The 17,282-nt window shown below is 35.3% G+C and overlaps 1 protein-coding gene across 2 annotated transcripts in view; it reads right to left on the bottom strand.

Moving 5' to 3' along the window:
• Nucleotides 1–14,305: 14,305 nt before the first annotated feature.
• Nucleotides 14,306–17,282, bottom strand: part of LOC110448117 (regulator of G-protein signaling 7-like) — a 97,995-nt gene continuing 95,018 nt past the window's right edge. For both annotated transcript variants that reach the window (XM_021494181.1, XM_021494182.1), the window contains exons 13-16: nt 16,142–16,273; nt 15,705–15,779; nt 14,965–15,079; nt 14,306–14,473 (exon numbers count right to left, since the gene is read on the bottom strand). In XM_021494181.1, coding sequence (XP_021349856.1) covers nt 14,324–14,473; nt 14,965–15,079; nt 15,705–15,779; nt 16,142–16,273 — 472 coding nt within the window. In that variant the 3' untranslated portion in view covers nt 14,306–14,323. The remainder of the gene's footprint in view (nt 14,474–14,964; nt 15,080–15,704; nt 15,780–16,141; nt 16,274–17,282) is intronic.

Here is a 17,282-nt window from a genome sequence, read left to right as displayed (position 1 = left end):
GTAACTATGTGATAGATGAAGGGCTTGTTTCCTGTATCTGGTAATTTCAAGGAAAGAAAAAGCAGTACTTCTACATAACACTAATAATTTTTAATTTATAAGAAATCAAAAGATAAATCCTTTTTACTCAATATATAAACTCTCACACTGAAGTGTGCCTGTTGCAAACTTCAGATAGTAAAACAGGGATGTCATAGGGAAAGCCCCCATTGATATATTGAGGGAATTAAATCACCAGTCTCTTTTCCTAATAATTTTCTTCATACTGTACTGTGTGAACTGTCAACTTATATACTGTACTCAGTGAATTATCAACTTACATACTGAACTCTGTGAATTATCAACTTATATACTGTACTCAGTGAATTATCAACTTATATACTGTACTCAGTGAACTATCAACTTACATACTGTACTCTGTGAACTATCAACTTACATACTGTACTCTGTGAACTTCTTTACTGTACTCTGTGAATTATCAACTTATATACTGTACTCAGTGAACTATCAACTTATATACTGTACTCAGTGAACTATCAACTTACAAACTGTACTCTGTGAACTATCAACTTACATACTGTACTCAGTGAACTATCAACTTATATACTGTACTCAGTGAACTATCAACTGACATACTGAACTCTGTGAACTGTCAACTTCCATACTGTACTTTGAACTGTCAACTTGCATAATATACTCTGTGAACTGTCATCTTACATAATATACTCTGTGAACTGTCAACTTCCATACTGAACTCTGTGAACTGTCAACTTGCATAATATACTCTGTGAACTGTCATCTTACATAATTTACTCTGTGAACTGTCAACTTTTTTACTGAACTCTGTGAACTGTCAACTTACATTATATACTCTGTGAACTGTCAACTTACATAATATACTCTGTGACCTATCAACTTCTTTACTGAACTCTGTGAACTGTCAACTTCTTACTGAACTCTGTGATCTGTCAACTTACATTATATACTCTGTGAACTGTCAACTTATATACTGTACTCAGTGAACTATCAACTTACATACTGTACTCTGTGACCTGTCAACTTCCATACTGTACTCTGTGACCTGTCAATTAACATACTGAACTCTGTGAACTGTCAACTTCCATACTGTACTGTGAACTGTCAACTTGCATAATATACTCTGTGAACTGTCATCTTACATAATATACTCTGTGAATTGTCAACTTCTTACTGAACTCAGTGAACTTTCAACTTACATACTGTACTCTGTGACTTGTCAACTTCTTTACTGAACTCTGTAAACTGTCAACTTACATAGTATACCGTTTCCTTCCATTGGAGATGTTTTGTTAACTAAACACATACACCAATATTAATATGACATGCTTGTACACAATGTTTTCTGATATTTAAACCTATTACTTCAAACAGTAACTACTGTAGAAAATCTTCTGAAATTTGGCAATACTTATGTAAATTATTTTGATGACTGTTACATGAAGAATGTTAGGGCTTCATATAAAGGTATTGTCTGATGGCTTATTAGGTTTCTATTTTGTTTCGATCTCAGATAGTATCAGATTTTATTGGTTGGCACAGAGGATGAAGATTTAACATATTAAGGAAACAACATAGCTATGTAACACATACTGTAGGTATTACTGAATGGACAAAGTTATAACTCTCCTTACAAATATTCTATTCTCGCATCTGAGCAAATAATAATTTCATATATTTCTTACATTATGCAAAATTTCCTTACAAAACCTATCTGGGTTATTATTATTTCCCAAGCTTATACTTACTACTTATTATGCTGAAAGGAATGCTTTTTATGTAAAAATTCAGAATTTCTCTCATATTTTTTTTATTTCAATTATGCTCCTCAAGTTCTTAACACATATTTATTATGAACATCATTATGAGCAAATGTTTCTGTACATTTTTTTACTTTGGCTTGCATCACCCTGGTAAAATACTAGGTGCTTCCTGTCAACGCTGTTAGGGAGAAATTCTCTTCAGCTCATCAAGTAAAGCATCAAGACTAGTAAACCGGAGGTTCCAGGTTTAACCATTGAAAATAATGACCTCTGTTACATGGGAAATATTGACAATAAAACACTCAGTTTTGTTCTCATAAACATTGCTGTTACATCGCCCTGGATGGAGAGTATGTCACCCAGGTAATTAGTAGCTACTTCCTACCAATTTGGCTACGGAGAACGTCTCTTTAGCCTGTTCAAGTCAGACTTGTAAACCAGAGGTTTAAAAGGGATAAAAGTGAAAATAATTTTTATTTTAAAATTGAGAATATCGCTACTTTTTAGTTCTTAGTCACAAGGCAGAGATAGAAATCATGTTCTGTTCTGATCATCCCAAATATTTAACCTATAAACAGCGATATTTCCACACATTAAATGTTTGTCCTTTCAAATTTGTCCTCACAACATTAGTCATTGTTAAAATCACCTTACCATTGTTTTCACAGCTAACTACGTAATTTTAACCCTCCAGGTGATTTCATGTTCTCATCCTAGGACAAAAATGGCAAAAAATATAACGGGGGTAACAGTTCTCTATTTGACAGAATTATGACACAAAGTAGCAGCAGTATAACCCACTCAAGCCTAGCCACAAAAAACGGCTTATTGAGGGAATCACAGGTAAACGTCACTGTTACTTAATAAGATGTCAACACAAGGTGAATATCACCTGTTGATTACTTCATAAGATGTATTCTTCTCTAGAGAGAAACAAATCATAAGTATACATTTGAGAATTCTGTAAGCCATTAAGATTGATCCATTGTTTTATTGTTATAAACATACTCTTATATATATGGGAACGTGTGTACATAATAACACCATTTCTTTACATACAGTTATGGCACTTTTCAACAGAATAAACTACAGATGACAATGTTTAACCTGGAATAAGAATATTAATTTTCCTGTCCAGTAGGAACTCCAATTACATCAGCACTGTTATCGCTGTATGACAACAAAGTTTAATCAAATGGCAGTTTCTTGTTGTAGATGGTCCATAGTCACAATTCAAATGGTATTCAGACTGCATTCAGGGAAATAATTTAACTGAAAATTACTTCGATTTGACGGATGAATGATTTATTCAACCCTGCAAGTAGTTGTAAATGGGGACACATATGTTTTAAGGATAAATGTAATGAAAATATCCAGGTAAATTAAAAAAAAAAAGACAAAAAATCTGTTAGCTTGTTAAGTCTGGATTATCTCCCCTGACTTGTGCTAATATGTACAGGAATAATTAAGAATTATGGCCATGTACTGAGATCTAAGTATCAGACTGAGGGACTGTCAAAAGACATGCCAAAAGAAACAGGATAACTATAAATACCAGATAAAACCTGTTACAAAGACGATATACACTGATATTGAGTCTAGGAAGTGCTCAACAAAATCGGCAGTTACCAAATATTGGCACCTATATGATCCACACACCATGGAAACCAAACACTGTTCTTCCAACAAACATATTCTTTTACCTCAGAAACCCTAGGCTATTCAACCAACTCCTACCATGAAAACCCTAAGATTGTTCATCCAATCACAGCCTTTTACTACGGAAACCCCTGATTGTTCATCAAATCATAGCCTCCTACCATGGAAACCTTTGACTGTTCAAGCAAACATAGCCCTCTACCACCAGAACTCCAGACTGTTCCTCTAATCATAGCCTCCCATCAAGGAAACCTCTAGCTGTTCATCCAATCATTTTTTCCAACCAAAGAAACACAAGGCAGTTCATTCACCACCAAGGGAATCCTAGACTGTTCGTCTAATGTTAACACCCACCAAGGCAGCCAAAAGCATTCATCAGGAAACCTTACTGTTTATCCAATCGATGCCTCCTACCATGGAAACCCCTGACTTTTGCTCCAATCGATGCCTTCTACCATGGAAACCCCTGACTTTTGCTCCAATCGATGCCTCCTACCATGGAAACCCCTGACTTTAGCTCCAATCGATGCCTCCTACCATGGAAACCCCGGACTTTTGTTTCAATCGATGCCTCCTACCATGGAAACCCCGGACTTTTGTTTCAATCGATGCCTCCTACCATGGAAACCCCGGACTTTTGTTTCAATCGATGCCTCCTACCATGGAAACCCCGGACTTTTGTTTCAATCGATGCCTCCTACCATGGAAACCCCGGACTTTTGTTTCAATCGATGCCTCCTACCATGGAAACCCCGGACTTTTGTTTCAATCGATGCCTCCTACCATGGAAACCCCGGACTTTTGTTTCAATCAATGCCTCCTACCATGGAAACCCCGGACTTTTGTTTCAATCGATGCCTCCTACCATGGAAACCCCTGACTTTTGTTTCAATCGATGCCTCCTACCATGGAAAACCCTGACTTTTGCTCCAATCGATGCCTCCTAAGATGGAAACCCCTGACTGTTCATCCAATCATTGCATACCACCACGGAAAACCCAGTATCCTCAATTCATAGCCTCCTTACATGGAAACATCTGTTTATCCAATCATAGCCTTCTACCATTGAAATCCCAGACTGTTGCTCCAATCAATGTTTTCTACCATGGTAACCCCTGACTGTTCATCCAATCATTGCATCCCACAAAGCAAACACCAGACTGTTTATCAAATCATAACTTTTTATCATGGAAACCTGAACTGCTTATCTAACCATTTCCTGTATGTAGTCACAATTCTATAAATATCAATATATATATAAATATGTAGTTTAAAGATCATATTTAGCAATTATATAACATTGAATACAAATGTTTTTTTGTATTTTTGCATTCTATAAAAATAGCACCACTTTCTTCTACAAATCAAAACATCCTAATGGTTATAAGTATGTGGAAAGATAACAAGAGGTTTCTCCTTTATACATTCTACAGATATTCAACTAACAAGGGAAAGCTTGGGTGCAAGCAAACTCTGCATTAAAATATCAATCAAATCCCTTATTATGAGATCATACATAAAAATGTACATTTCTCATTCACACAAGAGTTATCCTTCCTTTGCTGACCTCTTCTGAGAATTGTGGTCCCACTAAACCTGTGACAATATTTGTGATGGTCTGCTTTACTACGAAGCTTGAGGAGGTGGAGGGAGACCAGCAGATTGAAACAGCATTATATGTCCACTGCAAGTTGTGGCATGTGCAAAGTGTTGGGACACAATGCTGTATAATAGACCCAATTCATGCAGGACCTCATACAGACATGCTGCCATAGCGACGTCGCTGTGATCACTTATACCCATAGCAATCATGTCGCTTCCATAGCTCTGGGCATGCAGGTCATGTATCAAATAACAAACCCATAGTGATATATTCTTGTTCTCCATGCACGGCACAGAATATATCCATATTAAGCCACCAGTAATGTGGCCAATGCTTCAACGTCAGTAGAATGCATTATATGTTCCTGTAGCTCAGAGCTATAGCTGTCGTTCGATGAGTAGCGTAGTTTAGGCTACCGTGTTGGTTTGGACATATTTTGTCGTCTTCACGAATAACGAATCATTGAAAGATATAGGAAGAAAGACAACTCCACAAATTAGGATCACCATAAATTATATACCACACCAATGTCTGATTGTCCTTCCAAATGGTGTCACATCTTCAAATGGAATTAACCGAATTTTCGTTTCTCAAACTTAGTCTTGATAAGTCAAACGGCTACCACCTTCCGAATCTCCAAACGTTTTCTACTCTGTAAAGTACCAAGAAATGCACGAGTTGTCAATACATACACTTACATCAAAGTTTTCCCGTCAGTGACTAATACAAGTGGACAGGCTGCAGTACATGCAACTATGTACATAGCAGGACAATATTAGTAAAAAAGCACACACTTTGTATTATTGTTTGATCTATAAAATAAAAACTGGCATATATCATTGTTTTCTACTTTTGAAAAATAATTTTTTTTTTCTCTTTTTCTTTTTACTGTCAAAAATTGTCACACGGATAGAAAAAAGTTTGCCTTATTACAAAAAGAAGCTGTGTTTATCAAAAGAATTTATATATTGGACAGATTGAGTTAACTGGTAATTTTATAAAAAAAATCATCAACATACAAGTTTGGGAGTTCTTCAATAAACCCACTACCATGTAAAAAATTACTATAAATTCAAAAATATGTCTTTTTACCCTTAAAGGACAGAAAGGGCTGAAAGACCCACAGTAAGGACCAATGTTTAATTGTATATAAAATTATTAAAATTATGACAAATTCATCAACAACAGTGTACTCAGATAAGATACAAGATATAATACAATGTTATACAAAATAGGCAGAAATAAGAGTGTAAACCTAACATTCACAGTGCAGTGGTTAATTTAGAAGATGCAAGGAACTTACCAAGGTAACATAATTAATGAAATTAATGAGTACATATGTATAGATACGCATGGAGTGGGGCTATTTTGGTAATACTCGTACATGCACGCCTGATCTGTAAGGTTCTAGTCCCAAAAATGTGCTTTGGACAACATCCATTGCATGCATGATTATAATACAATTAAAATTTGTTCGTGGTGTACATTTATTGGATTGACAGGGCTTTTAAAGGTGTTGAATGAAAAAAATACAAATATCGTGGAACGAATGTTATATTATTTAATCAGTTTGATTGAAACAAGAGGCCCAGGGGCCTTAATAGCTCACCTAGTATTTTATTTTCAATTTAAAACCAGGTGAGTACCAAACAGGTTTATCAAAGGAGTACAAGAAACAAAGTTGCAAGAAGAACTATATGTAAATCTGTTTGGTGGGTAAAACACAGGGAGGGGGTCCCATACCCTCTGTTTATACAAAACTGAGAACCCTTTGGCCAATGATGCTCCAGACCAAATTTGGTCAAAATCCCTTCATCGGTACAAAAGGAGAAGGATCTTTAATGTTTTCCTCTATTTCCCCTAATGGGCCCCACCCATCTGCCCCAAAGAGAGGGGCCCACACACCTCAGTTTATACAAAATTGATTCTTTTGTCCCTAAGCATGCTTCAGACTGCATTTGGTTTAAATCCCTTCACTTGTATAGTAGGAGAACAAATTTCCTCTATTTCCCCTGAGGGGCCATACCCTCATTTATACAATCTTGAGGCTCCTTTGTCTAAAGATGCTCTAGAACAAATTTGGTCAAAATCCTTCAATTGGTTGAGAAGAAGAAGATTTTTAAAGATTTACATATTTTCCCCCTATTTGGTCCCGCCCCTCTGTCCCCAGGGGGGCCATACCCTCTGTTTATACAAAACTGAGAACCCTTTGGCCAATGATGATCCAGACCAAATTTGGTCAAAATCTTTTCAGCCGTTCAGGACTAGTAGCGTTTTAAAGGTGAAAACTGACGGATGACAGACGCTGCGCCATGGCATAAAAGGGCCTGGCGAGCTAAAAAAAAATGAATATTATTCCGCACAGAAGATGTTTTGGTTAAGCCCTGAACTCTGTTATGGTGTTTATTACTAGATGTATATGTTTGTCTTTGTGGTAGCCAACTCCCTGTCAGAACTTCTATACTAGGATATGTAATGGCCCGACAGGCAGATTCTTTTTACATCAAAGCAAGCCATCTATCTCCATCTCCCACACATCCACAGAAATCTCCCAGAAGGCATTTGATATAGATAATACTTTGTCATTTACTTTGATATGTTATCACATCCTTACAGACAAGCTCTTGTTAGACTTTGAGACTTATACAATTTTTAATGGCCAGGATATTTATTTTGGCCATTTGAATTATGGTGTTCATTGAATCGCTAAACAAAGTCTGCCTGACATGTTTGTTGAATGGATAAAAAAACGCCTTACAGATCGATGTGTATAGAGTTTAGCGACAAAAAGTGTGCAAACAATGTTAAGTAAGTCCCTGTGAAATATGTTAGTATGTAAACAAAAGAGTCAGTGAGGTCTACACTACACTGGTCAGGTACTTCGAGTCACTGCATCCAGTACTTGTGAGTGACCAGCGGTCACTGCATTCAGTACTGGTCAGTAATCAGTGGTCACCACCTCTAATACTGGTCAGTAATGGCAGTCACCCCATCCTTTGCTGCTAAGTGATTGCACTGGTCACCACATCTGGTACTGGTCAGTAACGGCAGTCACCCCATCCTTTGCTGGTAAGTGATTGCACTGGTCACCACATCCGGTACTGGTCAGTAGTCAGTGGTCAACACCTCTGATACTGGTCAGTAATGGCAGTCACCCCATCCTTTGCTGGTAAGTGATTGCACTGGTCACCACATTAGGTACTGGTCAGTAGTCAGTGGTCAACACCTCTGATACTGGTCAGTAACGGCAGTCACCCATTCCTTTGCTGGTAAGTGATTGCACTGGTCACTACATCCGGTACTGGTCAGTAGTCAGTGGTCACCATCTCTGATACTGGTCAGTAACGACAGTCACCACATGCTGGTAAGTGATTGCACTGGTCATCACATCCGGTACTGGTCAGAAGTCAGTACCTCTGATACTGGTCAGTAATGGTTGTCACCATGTCCAGTGCTGGTAAGTGATTGCACTGATCACCACATCTGGTACTGGTCAGTAGTCAGTGGTCAGCACCTCTGATACTGGTCAGTAACTGTAGTCACCACATGCTGGTAAGTGATTGCACTGATCACCACATCCGGTACTGGTCAGTAGTCATTGGTCAACACCTCTGATACTGGTCAGTAACGGCAGTCACCTCATCCTTTGCGGGTAAGTGATTGCACTGGTCACCACATCTGGTACTGGTCGGAAATGTGTATTAGCCACAGAGTTAACTCAAATCCATCGCAGTTAGTGGAAAAAAAATACAAGGTTCAAAGGTCAAAGACTACAAGGCTCAGGGAAATATGTGATTGGCTAGGCAACAAGCAAAAGTTCAAAACAGAGATCTGATAAGATGACTAAGGAAACAGGTGGGCAGGCAGCTTTTAGATGGAATGACACTGGCAGAAGCTGCACAGGTTCATTGCTATGTGAAGATGTAACCATTCCATGCAGGTTCACGGTGCACCTCCCAGACTTAAACTTGGTAGCTTGGGGATAATGGATCTCGTCTGCTAGACATGGAAAGAGACAAAACACATTCATAAAGTGTTAGTACAGTGGAAAACCCACTGGGAAAATAAAAACAGGTTTGATGAAAGAAAATAGAGAAGTTACTGCAAATCACTTTGATTGTGTGAAACGTTCATTTTCACGTCGCGGTAATACAGAGACCAACACTGCTGGAGGTCAGTCAAAGGCTGAACGTCAAAAAAAAAATGAAATAAGAACCATGAAATCTGAATTTCTCTCAAAAATTATTAGGCAAATTTTGTATGGGTCACTACGCCTTCCTATTGTCAATTTCTTGTCTTTTTTTAATGAACTATAAAAATACTTGTGATTCACAGTATGAATATTCCCACTTAAGACATTAGTTTGTGATTAAATGATTATAACGTTATAAACATGCTTGGTATATATGGAAATTGTACCAGTCAATTTTGAAATATATTAGTAAATTTTTACATATTAGATAGCTGTTTGTGTCTGCTCTGAGGTATTTTTGAGTATTTTAATGTTCTAATATACCTGAACCATGACCAATTGTTTTTAATTTTGAAAACAGTACATTTTCGGCATGAAAAGCTGTTGTTAAACCCTTGTCAGTGCTGTATTTATCCGATTCCTTGATCATCAGGGATTATTATTATTCACAAATTAATTATAGTTAAAATTCTTTTTTTTCTCACTCAAGTGTAGAAAGTATGAATTACAGTGTCTATCAGAGTAAATTAATTCTAGTGAATGTATTGTGACTTTACACAATAAGTATGAGGTACATTTCAAATATATACTGTTGAAAAATTACAGATGTATACACTGTGGAAAAATTACAGATGTATCGTATCGTAAATGATACAGAAAATGTGAACTGTTTTTTCTCTTTCAAGCAATCACACAACCAAGAGATCAAAAGTGAGAACAAAAGTAACCAATCCTAGTGCAGAGCTAAATATAGATTGTGTAATGTACACATGCAAGCAGGTCAAGGTCACACTTAACTGGGGACAACAACATGTAAGTCACAGGCAATATCATTTCTTTGGGAGTGAACATATTTCATAACAGTGGAAGGTGCATTATTTTGTCATTTCTGTTTAATAGTAAGAATTATCGAAGTTCAAATTGTCCAAAATGACTTTGAATCTCAATTAATAAATTCATATACAGTCTGTACTTTTCTATAAAAAAAGAATGTACAATTATTGGGGAAAATAAAAACAATTACAAATATATCAATAATTAATGCATATTTAAAAAAAAAAGTTTTTCATATACATATACATATAAGTTTTATATATCAATTAAAATTCAAAGTCTTTCAGTCTCCTGATGAAATAAGAGATACTGTAAATTTGAAAAAAATCACTAACAATGTTTTTATATTTGATGATTTAATTTTATTTGATTCATGTAAATTTATCTACAAATTCTGTCATGCAAACTCATTAAAATATATTGTTTTGAACGAGAATAAATAATTTCAGCAGGTCTATGTTACATTCAGTGTTATAATCATGTACACATTCACAGAAAGAAATCATTAAAATTCTGGAAAAAATAAAATTGAATCTGACAAACAATAAAAAAAATCTAGAAATTCAAATAATAAAATCAACAATTAGAAATTGAGAAAATAACAACAATTATAAGAAACAATAGCACACAAAGAGATTAAAATATTAACCCAACAGAACAACGAAACGTATGGAGTGCTAAAGAGCAGTTTGACACCTCTAAATCAGTAATACATAAACACTAATATGTAAGTAAAACACACAGAATTCTCTATCACAGATCGTCATACAAAAAGTAAAATATTGCATTAAACAAAGAGCAAACTTAAGATAGGCTAGTGTAATGAAATGTTTAAATCTACAAACACATACCTGGTACATAAATTAGTTGCTCTCTCCTCCTAATTTACCAGCCTTTTTCATTTTAATTTACCAGTACCATTGTGTACATTTTTCAGGATTTACAATTTATTATACATATGTTTTTCACATAAGAATTGATATTTTCCTGATGAACTCATAGATTAAGGTGTTAGATATTCATTTAATAGAATAATGAATAAAGAAAGAAGTTGTGTTTATGTATATCTGTCATCTAAATTTCTGATAAAATAAAAGCTTGTGTTTATTAAGAAATCAGACCTTTTTTTGATGCTACATTTTGTATATACATCTGGTAAACTGACCTACATTTAAACTGAGAATAATGTAGATATTAACAGCAGTTTGAGAGCTGTTACCATAGTGACCAATTAGTAATCCATTAATAGATATCAAAGCATTATATCAGCACAAGCAGAAGCTGAATTATGCTGTGATGATGTTAATACGGACATCATTTGATACAGAGTACCATCCACGAGGAAACTTGTGAGCTTAGTGGTGGGTTATATCCCACCCCTTAAATATCTTATTGCAAGCTAAACCTCCTCTATTCATATAAGCTAAATGGACATAACTTATTCAAATATTGAACAAGTTTTTTTCTCCAAAACCGTATTTGAATCGCACCTATTATTAACCATTTCATTCTAGCAACACGCCGAGACAGAAGTTGTCCGAGGTCATGATTTTTACAGGGACATTACAAAGTCCATGTATTTATATATTAACAATCTAAAAGCTGATCCCCATTGCTTCTGCATAATTCTGTATCACATTACCATAATAAAAAAAAAAATCATAACATATTAAAGTCACTCCCGAACACATTGATTAACTCATCAGATTGTATTCAGTATATGTACACCTTTCTTAAGATTTAAAACAAAACTTGGCTACAGAGTTAACCAAACATAAACAGAAATGAATGAGGGATTTTAACTTGGACATTTTACCTAAAATTTGGCCCCAGAAAGAGAGTGAATAAAAATATGGAAATTATTATTCACCTGAACTGCTGATTGGTTATAAAACCACTCCGTGTCACATTACACTACATCCCTCCCATCCACTGTTGTTACAGGTATGTACCAAGTTCTATACAAGATTTATTCTGACCCTGGGTATGTACCAAGTTCTATACCTGAAGATTTATTCTGACCCTGGGTATGTAACAAGTTCTATACAACATGATTTATTCTGACCCTGGGTATGTAACAAGTTCTATACAACATGATTTATTCTGACCCTGGGTATGTAACAAGTTCTATACAACATGATTTATTCTGACCCTGGGTATGTACCAAGTTCAATACCACAAGATTTATTCTGACCCTGGTTATGTACCAAGTTCTATACAACAAGGTTATTCTGACCCTGGGTATGTACCAAGTTCTGTACAACAAGATTTATTCTGACCCTGGGCATGTACCAAGTTCTATACAACAAGATTTATTCTGACACTGGGTATGTACCAAGTTCTATACAACAAGATTTATTCTGACCCTGGATATGTACCAAGTTCTATACAACAAGGTTATTCTGACCCTGGGTATGTACCAAGTTCTATACAACAAGATTTATTCTGACCCTGGGTATGTATCAAGTTCTATACAACATGATTTATTCTGACCCTGGGTATGTACCAAGTTCTATACAAGATTTATTCTGACCCTGGGTATGTACCAAGTTCTATACAACAAGGTTATTCTGACCCTGGGTATGTACCAAGTTCTATACAAGATTTATTCTGACCCTGGGTATGTATCAAGTTCTATACAACAAGATTTATTCTGACCCTGGGTATGTACCAAGTTCTAAACAACAAGATTATTCTTACCCTGGGTATGTACCAAGTTCTAAACAACAAGATTTATTCTGACCCTGGGTATGTACCAAGTTCTATACAACAAGATTTATCCTGACCCTGGGTATGTACCAAGTTCTATAAAACCAGATTTATTTTGACCCTGGACATTTTTTATAGTATGGGTCCAGTTTAAATAATATCTATGTCTTCAAAAATCGTCTGCTCCAGATCAATTTCCTTCTTTGTTGTCATCCGCCCAGGTTATTTCTAGATACTAGAACCCTACACAAGGGAGACAATCTGACTTGGTCCCAACAGACACGTTCTTTACATAACAATCTAATGTCACAATGGATTGGTCTGTCATAATCTCTTTTTTCTTCAGTAAAAAACAGCATTGTTCCTTACATTGTTTACATGATAAAACAGGAAACATGTATTACATTCCAATTTAAAATCTTGGATTGAATGGTCGATAGTAATAATGACTACAAAACTCTATAACTTACCAGCACTAGGAACAAATCATGGCACATTATATCATGATTATTTACAAAATGTATTAATGTCATGTTTGTGAGTAAAGAAGCTCAAACTGGAGAAAATCAATATTACCATGACTGTATACAAATAAAGGTAAGACTAGAACTGAGACAATAGGACTGTGGTTATAGGTAAAGTCAGTGATCAAAATAACACAATCATTCATGGTTAAAAAATAAATTGACAAAAATCATGGCCATTAAAAAGATTCTTTTACATGTAATTGTACAATTCTCCTTTGTTTCATCCATCAATTGTTTTTTAAGTATCTAAATAACTCTAATGTGTATACATATATAAAACATATTGTTTTCAGTTTGGATAACAAAATTAATACTTTACATAAAATGGAAATCCTGAAGATTTAGATTTTGTTTATACAGCCCATGATTTGTGTAGCATCTTGTCTGTTGAACAAAATGTATCCACACAACAGTTTTAGACCCAATCTGAAGTATTACGGTGCTTAGTGAACCACCAACATATCTCACAACTACACACAAACGGCTGCACATCCCACGTCAAGTCTTAAGCTCTTGGTGTCAAGGTCGATCGTGTCACAAGTCATAACGATTATGTCCCAGAGTCAAACCGACACATAGGGAGGACGCAGGGAGGGAAATTCCTATGGATATCAAACCTTGTGCAAGGGTCACAGACAAATAGAGGTCATACACAGAGGAAGAGAAAAGACAGATGTGACTTTACAAGTGTCAAAACACATCTTTTTGAATGTTCCAATTTTGGTTTCATCATTTTTATACAAAAAGTCACATTAATGACAATAATCTTTGGTCAAATTTTACACATCCGTTTACCACGTGATGTTCTGAGTTTTGTTCCAAATTCTAATATCAGAATCCTCTGAAGAATGTTCTTCGCCTTCGAGTCCCTTGGAGCTCTCTAGACTTGTCATGGGACAGTACAGCAGAGAAATCACAATACCAAATGGACTAAGTCAGATGGGGTGGCTAAGTGGTTGGGGCGAACTACAGGAGGGGTTGGACAATACGACACAGTCAGTCAGGACGAGTGCTTGAACGCTGAGAAGTTGCTTGCTATTGCTGGTAGGAGTCTTACTTTTTTCCTGGTTCCACTTAAAAATTCTTTGTACATATCTGAGCGAAGATAACGACTGTAACTGTCACTTTTCATAAGCTTGAATATGTGGTCCTGCAAAGACACAGATAACATATACACAGTTAGACATGATTAATAGCTGAACTATGGTCAGTACTTGTAGTAGGGTTAACACAGCAGTCTCCATTATCATATCTGATGTTGTTTTAGGTATACCACCTTTTCTCTGACCACTAACAGAATTATCTCCCTTTTCACCTGTTAGGATTCCTCAGTCACCCCAAGGGTATGATAGATAACATGTGGAACACTAGAACATGACTAGAACAAATAGACATGTCACAATCAGGTTTCAACAGGAGAAATCAGAATCATTATCAGATTATATATACTTAAAACTATATGAACCAAATGTTTCTGACTTAACATAGCCTATGTTCGTCATTGCTGCAATGAACCAAATGTTTCTGACTTAGCATAGCCGAGGTTCTTCATTGCTGCAATGAACTAAATGTTTCTGACAATACACACCTGATGAACTTCTTCTTGATTACAACGAACCAGAGGTTTCTATCACTACATACCTGAGCTTCTTCAAAACAATATCGGTTTGGGCAGTTTTCCACTCGCGTGCGTACAAGTTCCGTTATACGACTATCTACATTGACAGGGTTGTGAGCACCAGGAGCCAAGAACTCTCTGCAACACAATGAGAATCATGTTAAAAGGAACACTGCACTATTTGCTATTACAAACTTATATATATCTCAAACACCCAATGTGTATACAAGTTTTCGGTCCCATGGTAATTATTTCGGATTATTTCAAATCCGATACATATTGGAACACCAGGTTCATCCTGGAATTTTACATGATCCAGACTTTGAAATACAGACTTGACTATAAAACAATGGGGTCATACAAAATTATCAATCTTTTTTAAATGCAATAAATATTCATCAAATGCCTATATTGGAATGTTAATATCCTCGTGTGCTCCAGTGCTCGGTCATAATCTGTATTTCACTGTCAGACATCCAAAGTTTTTTTTTAATAAATGTTATGAATTCATGTTTGATATTCATCATAATTAATAATTCCAGCTTGAATAAACAATGTGGGTCCTCTTTCTGTTTTTGTTTGGCAAGCTTTCAGCCTTCTCATGCTCAACATATGCATGTCATGATCATGCCCGTTAGAGAAGTTGTAATGTTTCTTAATCTGCATCCAGTTTTAGGGGTGAAAACAATTTTGATGATTTTAAAACTAAATTAAATGGAGAAGACTTCAGCAATAAGTGACAAAAAATACAACCCATACTTACGAGAAAATTTCATGTACTTTACAATTAACCTTCTTCATAGCTAGTCCCTTCAGGTCTCGACACGCTGTCCAGAACCTGTCACAGTAATGTGTTAGATACAATACGTACCACTAGTGTGTAACACGGTACAGCTATTTGTACCTGGATGTTGCTCTCCTGGTAGCACATGTACACATTTGTTTAAAACATTGATAATTAATCAAGGTGTGTTCCTTAATTTTAAACATTCACAAAACTGTAAAATTGTTAAGTTCAAAGAAAGAAACCATAAACATATTGGGTCCCAAGAAAATCGACTCTTAAAAATTATATATCAAATAAAATAAAACAAGCAAACCACACAATGCTTCCTTAAGGAGTTTAAAAAGAAAAGCATCATGAAAATCCTTGATCTTATGTAATTCAAGCTTTAAAAAAGCAGTCTGAATTATACTTACTTCAAATTTTCTCCACTGAATTCTTTATCTAAAAATTTGCTAAACTGTTCTTTTCCTGCTGGGTCCCCTAATAATTCTTCTATAGAAAACGCCCAGCGTTTTACCCTGCGTTGTGGAATATCCCGAGGGTTGCTGCAGTATACAAAATAAACCCCTCAAAAGTCTACACACAGAAAATTACCTCACTGTGCTATGTCAAGCATCCACATACAATAATGATCAGCATATCATTCCACACGGAAATCCAGTACAAACACAACAGGCATGTACAATGCACAAAATTAAGGACAAAGCTTATAAAATTGTTTTCTCTTAAATTCTAACTTTTTGATAGTGTGCTGAAATATGTCAAATTGTATTCTCTTAAATGTTAACTTTTTGATAGTGTACTGAAATATGTCACATTGTTTTCTCTTAAATGTTAACTTTTTGATAGTGTACTGAAATGTCAAATTGTATTCTCTTAAATTCTAACTTTTTGATAGTGTGCTGAAATATGTCAAATTGTTTTCTCCTAAATGTTAACTTTTTGATAGTGTGCTGAAATATGTCAAATTGGTCCTCTTAAATGTTAACTTTTTGATAGTGTACTGAAATATGTCAAATTGTATTCTCTTAAATTCAAAACTTTTTGATAGTGTGCTGAAATATGTCAAATTGTATTCTCTTAAATGCTAACGTTTTGATAGTGTGCTGAAATATGTCAAATTGTTTTCTCTTAAATTCTAACTTTTTGATAGTGTACTGAAATATGTCAAATTGTGTTCTCATAAATTCTAACTTTTTGATAGTGTGCTGAAATATGTCAAATTGTGTTCTCTTAAATTCTCAATTTTTGATAGTGTGATGAAATATGTCAAATTGTATTCTCTTAAATTCTCAATTTTTGATAGTGTACTGAAATTTGTCAAAATGTATTCTCTTTAACTTTAACTTTTTGATAGTGTTCTGAAATATGTCAAATTGTATTCTCTTAAATTCTAAATTTTTGATAGTGTGCTGAAATTTGTCAAAATTGTATTCTCTCTGAAATTCTAAAATTTTGATAGTGTGCTGAAATATGTCAAATTTTACTCTCTTTAATTCTTACTTTTTTGATAGTGTGCTGAGTTATGTCATCGTCGCTGTTAGAATTACTGAT

This window comes from Mizuhopecten yessoensis, unplaced genomic scaffold (assembly GCF_002113885.1).
Source record: "Mizuhopecten yessoensis strain PY_sf001 unplaced genomic scaffold, ASM211388v2 scaffold3837, whole genome shotgun sequence".
Classification (NCBI taxonomy): Eukaryota; Metazoa; Mollusca; class Bivalvia; order Pectinida; family Pectinidae; genus Mizuhopecten; species Mizuhopecten yessoensis.
The sequence above is the reverse complement of the archived record's forward strand: the minus strand, read 5'-3'. Positions and strand labels throughout refer to the sequence as shown.